The sequence below is a fragment of the Leptonotus elevatus genome, chromosome 19 (genome assembly GCF_054856555.1).
Source record: "Leptonotus elevatus isolate MCC_2025b chromosome 19, RoL_Lele_1.0, whole genome shotgun sequence".
Classification (NCBI taxonomy): Eukaryota; Metazoa; Chordata; class Actinopteri; order Syngnathiformes; family Syngnathidae; genus Leptonotus; species Leptonotus elevatus.
In genome coordinates, this window is record NC_141257.1 from 15,839,958 (window position 1) to 15,854,579 (window position 14,622).

General features: G+C 43.4%; 1 protein-coding gene across 1 annotated transcript in view; it reads left to right on the forward strand.

Moving 5' to 3' along the window:
• thsd7aa (thrombospondin, type I, domain containing 7Aa) overlaps window positions 1-14,622 on the forward strand; it is a 145,672-nt gene that overhangs the window by 37,051 nt on the left and 93,999 nt on the right. Inside the window, exon 2 of the mRNA XM_086062077.1 lies at window positions 11,715-12,837. Coding sequence (XP_085918203.1) covers window positions 11,715-12,837 — 1,123 coding nt within the window. The remainder of the gene's footprint in view (window positions 1-11,714; window positions 12,838-14,622) is intronic.

The window sequence follows — 14,622 nt, forward strand, 5'->3', positions numbered from 1 at the left end:
ACACGTATATATACACATATACACGTATATACACACATATACACACGTATATACACACGTATATACACACATATACACGTATATATACACACGTATATACACACATATACACGTATATATACACACGTATATACACACGTATATACACACATATACACGTATATATACACACATATACACGTATATATACACACATATATACACACATATACACGTATATATACACACATATACACGTATATATACACACATATACACGTATATATACACATATACACATATACACGTATATATACACATATATATACACACATATACACGTATATATACACACATATACACGTATATATACACACATATACACGTATATATACACATATACACGTATATATACACATATATACATGTATATATACACATATACACGTATATACACATATACACGTATATACACATATACACGTATATACACACATATACACGTATATACACATATATATATATGTATTTATGTACACATACATATATACATATACTTTTGCATTATATTTTCTGTCATACTTGATACTGAGAGCTTCTGGAAAATGCTCTATGTGAAATGGCAACTGTTTCTCCTGTCCAATGTAGTTTCTTGCTCCTTCTATTGATCTGTATTCATTCTGACCTCTTGCTTTAAGCCACAGGCTGATTCAGCCAGCCGGTTCTGTTGACATTTTCACTGTAACTCGGTTTTTATTGACTGAAATCATAGAACTCTAATATAGCCTATGACTTTTTACCCTGTGTACAATGACCTGCTCATCTGTTTGTTTGTTTGTCCATGACAATTGTTTCAAATGTCAAGGAACACTCTTAGATATGTTTATATTGCCCTTCAGTTACTGTATTCAGGTCATGAATCCATTTGTAGCTTTCTGGGACAAATCTTACAGTTAATGAAAAAATTGTGGCATTCAACAGCAAGGAAGAAAGTATCAAAATAAATGATAAATGTAACATAATGCAACCTCATAGAAGCATTTTACAGAATCAGGGGCGGAATGGCCCACGGATTTTCCCGGTCTGGAGGGCCGGTGAAAAAAAAAAGAAGTAAATAATAATAATTTAAAAAAACAACACAAATAGGAACAACATAGATCGGCACTAGTGGCGTGAGCAGGGACTGACTGACCATTGGGGATTTGGGAAAAATTCTCAACGGCCGCGGTCCGTGACCGGCGTTTATTATTCTTGTTATTTTGCATCCTTTGTGTTTTACAGTACACATATCTTTTAAGGAAGCCTACTACTTAATAAATACAGGCTGACTCGCTTAAGCCCCCAACAACCACGCTTACCGGCCATTACTTGCGAGGAGCACGCACACGGCTGGCGCCTGGCGGAGGGACTCGGCCAAGTCGGCGTCAAACACAAACTCAGAGTGACCAACTGACCGTTTATGCTTTGTTGGATTGTCGCTTTGTGACCAATAATAAGCAGCACTGCAGCAGCCAATTAACTACAACACTAGCGCGTGCACAAGCTCAACCCATAGGAGCCCCCCGCCTAAATTAGTTGTAGGAGCTTGCAGGATATAACGAGGGAGAAAAGAGAGAAAAATGTCAAAAATAAATAAGGCAAGTGAGAAAGAAATGGGTGGTGCTTAAAAAATAAGATGGAAGAAAATAAAAATGCAACCAAATGTGCAAAAAAGATGGAGAGTCAGATTCCAGCAGAACATCGACAGGTAGGCCTAGTGGAAATCACATTTAATATGACTCAATATTAGACCAAGTAGTACTTACATGTAATGCAAAGGATTTGGTAATAGAGCATCATTGATTGTTGTTGCAATGCTCACCATAAATTATTATTATTATTATTTTTTTAAGACTTACATCTGTGATTTGATCACAACACATTAAAGGAATGCGTCCATATTAGCTGGATTACCCGTGTGTGTGTGTGTGTGGGGGGGGGGGCGTATGAGAGAGATATTTGTGTGTTTTTCTTACATCGATTGCTATGTGTTTGGCGTGCGCAAAAGCGCAGGTGAAGGATTCAAATGGTGGGCAAGGTTTACGGTTTTTATTGAACAAAAGGAGCTTGACGCATAACTGAACACTAACAAAAAGCGACATGGCAAAGGGTCAACGTGTACCTACAGAAAAACAGAATAACTAACCAAGGTGGGTGGAATACTACGGGAGGAAGATAGGCTACTAACTAAGATTAAGAATGCAAACAAAAAGACCTACAACAAGGTACGTACAAATCAACAACCAGAACAATTACAGCAGTACTTACAAGAAACAACAGAAGACAAAAAGTACTGCTGGCAGGAACAAGCACGAGAGAAACAAAATGCTGCCGCAATGGCAAGCAGCAAGAACAATAACTTGGCAATCTTCCTCCCGTGAGTCCTGTGTCTAAATAGCCTGCTGACACTCCAGGAAAACTAAAAAAAGACAGGAAACAAATGACCAGCAGAGGGCAGAACGAAAAGGGACAGTGCCCACCCTCTAACTGACGCCCCTGGCGGCCTACCCGGTTTATCAGGGTGGAAAGAGTGGAAGTCAAGGACCACAGCAGGATCCAGGGACCCACTGACGCTCCTCAGGACCACACACCCCTGTCCCTCTTTCTGGAGTCTAAAACGGACCTCACTGTGAAGATTGGCTCACCATCGATCAGGCGCGCAGGAGGAGGAGGAGGCACCTCTGGAGGACTGAGTGGGCTGGAGGAAAATAGTTTCAGAAAGGACACGTGGAACACTGGATGAACCTTCAAAGATGGCGGGAGCTTGGGTCTCACGGCAGCAGGGTTTATGACAGCATCCACCTAAAATGGTACAACGAAGCGTGGACCCAACTTTTTAGTAGTCCTTGCCAAATTTAGGTCCTTAGAGGAAAGCCAAACCATCTGGCCAGGAGTGTACTGGGGAGCTGGAATCCTGCGACGATCCATTAACTGCTGGTTCCGAGCCGCCGTTCTGGACAGTGCTACCCGAGTGTCCCACCAGGCCCGATGAGCACGCTGAAGGTGAACAGAGGGGATGGAGACATCGCTCTCCTGGAAAGGGAACACAGGTGGCTGATAGCCATAAGCAGTCTTTAAAGGCGACATACCGGTGGCTGAACCAATGAGAGAATTGTGTGCATACTCCACCCAGGGGAGGTCGAATGACCAGAATGATGGGTGCTGGTGACAGACGCAACGGAGAGCAGCTCCTAAGTCCTGGTTGACTCGCTCTGTCTGACCATGAGACCATGAGGGTGGTACCCAGACGAAAGACTCGCTGTGGCACCCATTGCCTTGCAGAAAGCCCTCCAAACTTGGGAAACAAACTGAGGTCCTCTGTCAGAAACCAAGTCAGATGGGATGCCATGAATCCGGAAGACGTAGTCGATAACCAGGTTAGCAGTTTCCAGCGAGGAAGGCAACTTCGGGAGAGGGATGAAGTTCGCCATTTTGGAGAACTGGTCAACAACACGAAGAACCACAGTCAGAAAACAAAGTCCAGTGCAATATGTGACCATGGGAGAGACGGGATGGGCAATGGGTGTAGCAGACCAGCTGGGGAACGGTGAGACGACTTGTTGCGGGCGCAAACAGAACATGCTGTGACATATTCCTAAATGTCCTTATTAACCCCAGGCCACCAGAACTTCTGGGAAACATGTGTGGTTTATGCCAGGATGGCAAGCGACTTTAGACTCAGTCCCCATTGCAAAACTTATCTCCTTAGCTCCTGTGACACAAAGAGCTTTCCAGTTGGACATCCCTCCGGCACACAAATGTCTTTCAAGGCGTTGGTCACCCTTTTCTCCACAGGTACAATTGTCTCAGGGGTGGTGTCCACCTCATCCAAACTGAAATTTCTCGACAGGGCATCAGATTTGATGCTGCGGGAACCCGGAAGGTAGGTAATTGTTAAGTTGAAGCGGGTTAGGAACAGGGCCCAACGTCCTTGACGAGGATTCAGTCTTCGGGCTGCTCGGATATAGGCCAGGTTCTTGTGGTCAGTGAACACCACAAAAGGCTCAGCTGCACCCTCCAGCCAGTGCCTCCACTCCTGAAGTGCTAGAACAATGTTAAGCAGCTCCCTATTACCAACATCATAGTTGCGTTCTGCAGGACTGATGCGACGCGAGAAGAAGGCGCAGGGATGAACCTTCTGGTCGACTGAGGTCCTCTGTGACAGAACTTGCCCAGCTCCTGAATCCGAGGCATCCACTTCTACAATAATAGGTTGATCAGAGTGAGAAAGAACGGGTGCGTTGCTAAACAGACGTTTTAACTCAACAAACGCAGACTCAGCTTCTGGGGTCCAACTGAAAGGTTTCTTTACTGATGTGAGCCTTGTCAAAGGTTCTGCCTTACAACTATAATTGCGGATGAATCACTTATAGAAATTGGGGAACCCCAGGAACCTTTGCAAGTGCTTCCTTGATGTAGGGGACGGGCATTCGACCACAGCCTAGATTTTGGTTGGATCAGCTCTCAACTGGCCCTTCTCCACAATGAACCCCAGAAACTGAACAGAAGGAGAGTGGAATTCAAATTTCTCAGCCTTTACGTACAACCGGTTCTCAAGTAGCCGTTGCAACACCAGCCGAATGCTGCAGATGTCCCTCAAGGGATCTGGAAAATATAAGAATATCATCCAAATAGACGAAGCAGACCTGGCCAATCATGTAATGGAGAACATCGTTTATCAAATTCTGAAAAACCGCAGGTGCATTAGTAAGTCCGAAGGGCATTACCAGATATTCAAAATGCCCCATGGGAGTGTTGAACGCCGTCTTCCACTGATCTCCTTACCAAATGATAAACAATGCGCAGGTCTAGTTTGGTAAAAATGGAGGCAGTATGCAGAGTAAATGCAGAGTAAATGCAGGAGTCCGTCCATAAGTGGCAAAGGATACTTATTCTTTACAGTTATGTCATTGAGCCCTTTGTAGTCTATGCACGGACGGAGCGTTTTATCTTTCTTGTCTATAAAAAAAGAAGCTGGCTCCCATTCAGTGGGCACAGAAGACAAATCTATTAGAGCCAACTCTTTTTTTGTGAAACAGAATCAGTGGCATGCAAGCAGTTACAATGACAGAACAAGCTCCAACTGACTATTTTAGGTATCTGCTAATTTATGTTTGGATTGTGAATCTTAAGCTGTGTTAGCCCCAGTACTACAGGCGCGGAATGCAAAACCCCCCATCTAGACTCATGATGGATACCGGACAAAACTAACCAACAATTCGGACTCCTGTGTAACAACAAAAAGCCCATTCCCGTTGAGATCGCGCACCTCTTTGGCCTTGTCTGATTTAATGAGACTGCCCCAGAGTCTCTCAATGACCGAGAAGTCCACAAAACAGTCATCTGCACCAGAGTCAACCAATGCTGTAACTGGAAATAATTACGGGAGTTGAAGTCTTTTACTAGAAGTATCGCCCTTTGTTCCTGTAGGAGCAACATCTGCCTCGGGATACTCACAGTCTATAGACAGATGTTGTCAGGTGGATGAGTACAGAGGATGGGCCTTTGAACCGCTTTGTTGAATGGAAAACAAATCCTGATGATCGTTCCTGGAGCCTGGGATGGTTTTGCAAAACAGGTCGAAACCCAATGACCAGGTTGCCCACAGTACAGAAAGGGATGAGCCCTCATTAGCCGGATGCCTTCCCTTGAGCTCAGCCGTCCTCTCCCTAGTAGCATGGTATCCACAGCAGGTGGCACTGCCGTCGCTCCCCCTGGCTGGCTCTGGAACTATAAGTCACGTTCACGAATCCTTTCACAAAGTCGATTATCAAGTCTAATAGCTAAGATGATCAAGTCTTTCAAATTAGTAGTCTCGTACAGCCAGTTCACCTTTAATCACGGGGCTTAACCCCTTGCGAAAAATACCGCAGAGGGCTGTGTCATCAAAACCACTCTCTGCTGTAAAAATGCGAAAAGTAATGGAGTACTCAGCAACTGAAAGTGTGTCTTGTGAAAAATCAAACAGGCGATTGCCTGCCTCTCTGCCTTTAACAGGGTGGTCGAACACCCTTTTAAAATTCTCAGATGAAAGGTAGACAAGACAGAACGAACCTCAGGACGCAAATTGCTCATTGCTATGGCCCATGCAGCTGCCTTGTCAGTAAGCAAACTCGTAATAAATGCAACTCACGAGCGATCAGTTGCGCAAGTTTGTGGCTGTTGGTCAAAAACTAATCAACATTGATGGAGGAATTGACCACATGATCCAAGTTCCCCTGTATATCATGACGGATGAGGAATGGAAAAGCCTGGAAAAGCTAACGCCGTGCAAGCAGAAAGGTGAGCGCAAACCTGGTCTAGGTGTAAGCAGAGGTTGTTAGTCAACACATTGATAACTGACATGATCTCTCGGAGGGAGCAATCATGTAGATTAACAAGCTCTTGTTGGCTTGACAAAACCTGTAACACTTGCTTTGAGTTTGCTGGATCCATGTTATGGTCAAGTTATTCTGTTAGGCGAGCGCAAAAGCGCAGGTGAAGGATTCAAATGCAACTCAAATGGTGGGCAAGGTTTACAGTTTTTATTGAACAAAAGGAGCTTGACGCATAACTGAACACTAACAAAAAGCGATGTGGAGAAAGGTCAACGTGTACCTACAGAAAAACTAAATAACTAACCAAGGAAGGTGGGCGGAGTACCACGGGAGGAAGATAGGCTACTAACCAAGATTAAGAATGAAAACAAAAAGACCTACACAAGGTACGTACAAATCAACAACCACAACAATCACAGCAGTACTTACAAGAAACAACAGAAGACAAAAAAGTACTGCTGGCAGGAACTAGGAGATAACAGGTAGTGATGGCAGTGCGACACTGAAGCTTCGATACAAGCTTCAAACCCTGAACTACAATTCCATAGAACCACTGCTTCAAAGCTTGTTTTGGTGCGGAAAAAATCACGTGACATATGACGTCCGAAGCAGCGACTGATTCGTTGTCCGAATGAATCACTTGCCTGGTTCGCGGTCCAATCATGTGATTCTCGATTCTGACAGGTGACAGGTTGAAACAGTTTTGAATTTGAGCGTCAACCCTTTATAACCGCTCTAAACAATGTACTATTCGTGGGTTGTCGGTGTGTTGTTGGTGCTGTTGAATTGTCATTGCCTTGCGTTGTTACATTTGGTCATTCATGGAGTCAGCCAGGAAGAGAGGTCGTTCTGAAATGTGGGAACACTTCAATCTGATCACTCCTGATCAGGTCGGTGTGCTGGCTGTTTAAAGTTATGTATATAGATCAGAATCAGAAAAAAACTTTAATTATCCCCGGGGGACAATTATTTATTGATTTATTTTTTCAAAGGGCTTTTTTTTTTCGAGGCGCAAATTAAATAAAAAAACATTTTGATTTGGACAGGAATGGAACCCGAGTTACCCGAGTGGCAGGTGATAATTTTACCACTGAACAACCAATGTTTGGTTGTAAAGCTTATATAAATAGGCTTTACCTTTTTTACTTTCTTCAATTGATTTGACCTCAGTCAGGTGCATGTGTAGAAACAGTATATGTAATATGATTAGTGTACCCATTTGGCTATAGCTTTATACAATCAAATTGCATTTTTATTTAAAAATGCTTTCTCTACAGGTCCAGTGCTTATCTTCTTATCTTTGAGTGACCATGACGCCCTGTCAGTTACACAAGCACACCCAACCTATGCCATATCTTACCAGCACTTTCTCCTCAATAACAAAATACACACATTCATCAGTCTTTATTTGTCAATAGAACATGCTATTCGGTCTTAGTGTGAGTCCATCAAAGAATTTTCAAAGCAAAGATGCTTTAAATCCACTGCAGCCTTGCAGTTTACCAATAGAGGTCACTGTAACTGAAGCTTCGAGTAATGAACCTATTTTCAAAACAATTGGCTCAAGTGGTTCAGTGCTTCACAAAAGCTTCATTTGCCCATCACTAATAACAGGTAAAAGCACGAAAGTAACAAAATGCTGCCGCAATGGCAAGCAGCAAGAACAATAACTTGGCAATCTTCCTCCCGTGAGTCCTGTGTCTAAATAGCCTGCTGATTTGGATTGCCTGCAGCTGAGACACAGGAACTCCGCCCACCGACACTCCACAAAAACTAAAAAAGAGAGGAAACAAATGACCAGCAGAGGGCATAAAGAAACAAGACATGACACTATGTGTATTAAGAACACAATAGTTAACATTATTATGTTTATACTGTATGAACATTTATCATTAGCAGCAGAAACATCAGCTGTTAAGGCCACTAGTGGAGGAAGTATTGAAGGACTGGGTGACTCCAGTCATGGTGGTGAGGAGGAGAAGGAGGAGGAGGAGGAGGGGGAAGGTGTGTTGGCCTCAGTGAAGGAGGAGGTGGAGGAGAAGGAACCAAATGAAGCAGGAGCTACTAGTAAGGAGACTTGTACAGATTGTGTTGGGCTGTTGTACTGGGTCGGCAATTGTCCTGTATTATGCGTATAATTAAATGTTACACAATAATTTTACGTTTATGTACAATAAAACCCGAATTAGGAGCCTATTCACTATTGTAGTAGTTTTAATGGCCTAATGAATTAGACGTCTATGTTCCTTTTTAATGTCATTGATTAGGTCTACAATGTTTTTGCTCATACAGATCTAACATTCCTGTCACCAGAGACAGAGGCAGAGTCCAGTATTGTGATAGCTAAGCCAAGAAGCCAAATTTGATGTGACTCTCAAAGAGCATGTTAATGAATGCATACAGAAAAGCAAAAGCCAACATGAGGCCGGGACTAAAGGCGGACAATCACTTGTTACGTTGTTCTCCAAGACATATGTCAGCAAAGTCATTGACATGTTCAGTAGATTAATAAAAAAAACGGTTTCTAAAGAAGTAAGGGAGGCAGGAATGTTTTCTGTGCAGATTGACACCATTCACACAAGATATTACCTCCACAGACAAGTGTGCTGTGATAGTAAAAAGATACGTCACTGATGTGATCCATGAGAGGCTCATTGGAGTGGTGAACTGTGAGTCATACATTTTTTGGAGCTACTCAGGATGGGATATGGATGTTTTTTTTGTCTCAATATTTTTGATTTGATAAAGCTGCTGCTTTTTCATTTCCTCTTTTATTGAGTACTGCTGTTATTGGGTAATTGTTGTATGCTTTGTTCATTGCATGTTCAGTTGAAGATTTTGTCATGGTTATCTGATTAACATTCTGTAAATTGACAGGAGTTGGATAATTTTTTTTACATTTGTCATAATTTGTACTATGCATGTATGTGATTTGACTGCCTTTGATAAAACTTAGCTACTATTGCATTCAACTGCACAATAATTTTATTTCTTCGTTTATTTTACATTTTCACCTTTAGTGTGCTTTACAAATTTTTGCATGGATATCTGCACCACTTGGTTACATAAAGTTTCTGGATTTTGTTTACTGAGCTTCTAAATAACCCATTTCAGATTTTTTTCTGATTTTTTTTGTATTTTATTTAGTGGCAGTGCAACGTTAACATTTTTATACCAAGTTTAGTATGACAGGCATCAACATGGCATCCCAAAATGCTTTGAAGGTCAACGTCATGAGATTCTCTTCAGTTTGTACCACAAAATGATGAGACCTAAATTCACCGTCACCGCTTATTGTGTATTTGGAACGTTGGAACACGGCATTTGTTTCATGCACATCGAGGGCCTCTCCAACTCAAATTCCCAGGCTGAATTTGGAGCCCAGTCCGTCCCTGTACAAAATGATCCTACAAAGTACATAAAAGTAATTACAATATATAGAAGGCGTTTGACCGTGTTCCTCGGGGAGTCCTGTGGGGGGTGCTTCGGGAGTATGGGGTACCGAGCCCCCTGATACGGGCTATTCGGTCCCTGTGCGACTGATGTCAGAGTCGGGTCGCGCCAGCCTCCTGGACGAGTCCCTGGGGAGGTATTCCGGGCATGTCCCACCGGCGGGAAGCCACGGGGACGACCCAGGACACGCTGGACAGACTACATCTCTAGGCTGGCCTTGCCGGCAGTAAGTCAAATTCGTTTCCTGTGAGGGTTGGACTCCGCCAAGGTTGCCCTTTTTTCACCGATTCTGTTCATAACTTTTATGGACAGAATTTCTAGGCGTAGCCGAGGCGTTGAGGGGATCCGGTTTGGTGGCCTCAACATTGCATCGCTGTTTTTTGCAGATGATGTGGTGCTGCTGGCTTCTTCAAGCCGTGATCTCCAGCTTTAACTGGAGCGGTTCGATGGCAGTGTGTGAAGCGGTTGGGATGAAGATCAGCACCTCCAAATCCGAGACCATGGTTCTCAGTCGGAAAAGGGTGGAGTGCCCTCTCCGGGTCGGGGATGAGATCCTGCCCCAAGTGGAGGAGTTCAAGTATCTTGGGGTCTTGTTCACGAGTGAGGGTAGGTTGGAGCGGGAGATTGACAGGCGGATCGGTGCAGTATTGGTCCGTTGTGGTAAAGGAGCTGAGCCGAAAGGCAAAGCTCTCGATTTACCGGTCGATCTACGTTCCTGCCCTCACCTATGGTCACGAGCTGTGGGTCTTGACCGAAAGAACAAGATCCCGGATACAAGCGGACGAAATGAGTTTCCTCCGCAGGGTAGCCGGGCTCTCCCTTAGAGATAGGGTGAGAAGCTCGGTCATCCGGGAGGGACTCAGTGTCGAGCTGCTACTCCTCCGCGTTGAGAGGAACCAGTTGAGGTGGCTCGGGCATCTGGTTCGGATGCCTCCTGGACGAGTCCCTGGGGAGGTATTCCGGGCATGTCCCACCGGTGGGAGGCCCCGGGGACAACCCAGGACACGCTGGAGAGACTACATCTCTAGGCTGGCCTGGGAACGCCTTGGGATCTCGTCGGAGGAGCTGGCTGAAGTGGCTGGGGAGAGGGAAGTCTGGGCTTCCCTGCTAAAGCTGCTACCCGCGACCTGACCCCGGATAAGCGGTAGATGTTGGATGGATGGATGGATATTATTTCCACAAAATCCACATTACAATACATAAAACATTAACATTTTATCAGTGTGCATTGCTACTAAGGATCCCGACATTGTAACAGCTAATTAGTTATTCTGTATGCATGCAATTCCTCACATAATTAGATTCCTTGCTGCTTTTGCATTGATTGATTTATTCATCTCTGCCTGTGCTACACTTCCTAACAAACACTTTGTGATGAAATGTTTGGCTGATGTTAGCATTAATAGTATTCTCATAAAACCGTGGAAAGGCAATAACATTGAAAGCGACTGATTTGGGTGAGGTACTAACTTTTCTGGTGTTGTATATAAATATATGAACCCAAAATAGAAGATTAGCTTATATTTCACCTTTTGACCTTCATTGAAACACTTGTTTTCGAAACTTTTAATTATGCTTTTGTCAATTCCACACTGTTCAACAATGTTATAGCAAGAAAAAAACAAAACAATCTTTAATTTAAGTATGCTATGTCTCTTTTGAATTAGCATTTTGGTCTAGTTATTAATGCATTGATTATAAAATTACACCCATTTCTGATGTTTCGAACAAACCAATTTGTGTCAAAATTGGTGAAGAATTTGGCTAGTTATAATTCGTGCATTGGAACCAAACATACTTACTTCAATAAAAGGAGCCGGAATGGTTAGTAAGTGCACATAAAAATACAAAGAAAGAAAGAAAGAAAAACAAGCAACCCATGCAAACCAACCGGACACATTTCTGACTTTTTCTGTGCTCCTTTAGGTCCATGGGGTCGATGCATGGGCAGTGAGTGTGGCCCAGGAGGCAGCCAGAGCAGAGCGGTATGGTGCGCTCATGCCGAAGGTTGGACCACTCTACAAACGAACTGCGACCAGGCAGAACGGCCGAACAACCAACAAAACTGCTTTAGAGTGTGTGATTGGCACAAAGACCTTTACGACTGGCAACTGGGTGCGTGGAACCAATGTTTTCCTGTGTCAATGCGCAGTGTTGGGGTTCAGCGGCCCACTGTGTGCACTCGGGGCGAGGAGGGTATACAGACCCGTGAGGTGGGCTGTGTCCAGAAAGTGAATGGTGAGCCAGCAGAGGACGCAATCTGTGAATACTTTGAACCCAAATCCCGTCTGGAGCAGGCCTGTCTCATTCCCTGTCCTCGGGACTGTGTGTTGTCGAAGTTCAGTCCATGGACACCTTGCTCTAAGACTTGTGGGATGGGCTTGCAGAACAGAATTCGCATCGTTCTTGCTCCACCATTATTTGATGGGGCAGCCTGTTTAAACCTGACAGAGTTTCAGACATGCCAGCCAGGTCCCTGCGAGGGGGAGGAGAGTCTATACAGTCTGCGGGTCGGATCCTGGGGTCCCTGCTCTGTGCCGATCTCAAGACAGGCCAGACAAGCTGACAAACCAACCATTGAGAGAGACCCACAATCCAAAAAAAGCGGTAAAGCCCCCAACAATGAGGGAAAAAAACAATCTAGAAAGGGCAAACAGAGCAGAGAGGGTGACAAACAGTCCAAAGAGGAAGACAAGAGTTCCATCCAGAGTGACGAACTTTCCAGAGAGGGAGACAAACCGCAAAAGTCCAACAGGAAATTAGGTAAGGTGACCAGAAAACCTGACAGACCATCCCATCAGGCAGACCGGCTCAAACGACAGAGAAAGGCTAAAAACAAAGAAAAACGAGAGAAAATCCGTGAGAAAGTCCAAGAGAAGTTGAGGGAAAGGGGCAAGATCAAGGATCCTGAGACCCGAGAGCTCATCAAAAAGAAACGCAACAGGAACCGTCAGAACCGCCCTGGAGGAAAGTTCTGGGATTTGCAAATTGGCTACCAGACAAGAGAAGTCACCTGTGTGCATAAGAGTGGAAGTGTTGAAGTGCTAAGGTAAGACAGATTTATTCTACATAAACTATATAACTTATTCTATAATGGCATAATAATATAATATTGTTTTTCAGGTCTTGTGGTACTTTTGTATTGTTTTCTCATTCCTTCCCTCAATTATAATCTTATCTCCATTTTAACTCAATCCACCGAGGCAGATGGTCAACCTATATTGACTTTGGGTTCTCTTTGAGTTTTTTTTTCTAAATAGTGGGAGTTTTTTCATACTTACACCAATGTTCTTTCTCATGTAGGGTTCAGTTGCTTTAGTTTGGTTAGATGTGTGAGGTGTGTGGGCCTGTACTTTTTAATCAAATGTGTTGTTGACGTAGGTATATAAATCTAAATTGAACTGAGACACCCTACACACACACACACACACACACACACACACACACCCACACACACACACACACACACACAGAGTGTCACACCCTACACACTTGCACCCATTAACGGGAACGCGCAATTGAGGGGCACAAGAGTGGAAGTGCAAATATTGGGACGCGGCCTATATGTCGTGACAGTAACCGGAAACAGTGTAGGTGTCTGACTTACGGAAATTGGAAGTCTGTGGCATCTACTCAATTTGACTGTAAGGGCAGCTTGTTCCAAAAATTCTTGCCATAGCTGAAATTTCGAGAATACAGTCTATAATGTGTCTACCTCCATTAGCTGATAAGAGTGGTACTTCTCCTTCCGAACAAAACAAAAACAACGACCTGTTGTCCTCCCTTCATTGTTGAGAAAGTACAGTATCCACCCACTAGTTTCCGTCGGGTGCTGCTAGCTTAGCATTAGGTTCTTGATCAGAGCAAAAGTTCAACTTCACAAACTGCTGAAAGTCCACAAACGACTGCACCATTGTAACACTCTATTTTCAGGAGGTAGTGAGTGTTAAAGTTCCACGCAAGCTTGTGGTGAAAGAGCAGTACATGGAGAGGGAATAGCTCCACAGCAAACTTTATTCAGTAATCAGTAGCCTCGATCCCATCCCAAATGACTAATATAATTATCCTTCTGTCAATACATCATTTTCACATTCGTTCCCCAAATAAGAAACAAAACAGGTCTATGCAAAAACATACATCAATGTAAAAGTAAATCCTCTTACAATAGTAATTGGTGGTGGGTTTGTGATGTGTGGTCTATCTTAGGCGCCGTTGTGTGCATCATCCAAAATCGCTCGATTCTATTAGTTCACGACTCGATGGGACTAAATAATACACTCTGTCTCTTTCGGTCAATAAGTTATTTGTGCCAAACTCTCAAATTAGTGTGAAATTCTCTAATGGTACTTTCAAATGAGCTTCGGAGGCCAACAGCTGACACTTCTTACTTTACCTTGGGTAATAAGGTACCGTTACAAATGCATACAATTTTGTTGTTGCTGTCTAGGAATCTAAGATGTTATATCTGGTGCGTTGTTACATCAAACATGATAAAGAGAGAGATATGATGGTGTAATAAACCATTAAGCGTTTTATTGTTTGTTCCTGTTGAAGGGTTGTATTGAGTATCAATGTTATGGTGCCTACCTTAAATGCTGCTGTTTCCGAGTTCTCGAAGACACGCCATGAAGGCAATCATGCTTTAATTCTTGTGGAATATAACTCCCACATTCCTTATATTACTTACTGTACTGTTGCATTTTCTTATTCCTATTCTATGATTGTATTCCATTTATGACATCATCAGGCAGGTCTAAATTATTTAAACAACAATATGTGTGATCTAGTATTCCTTGATACACAAAACATCCTATAATATCCATCCATACACAAA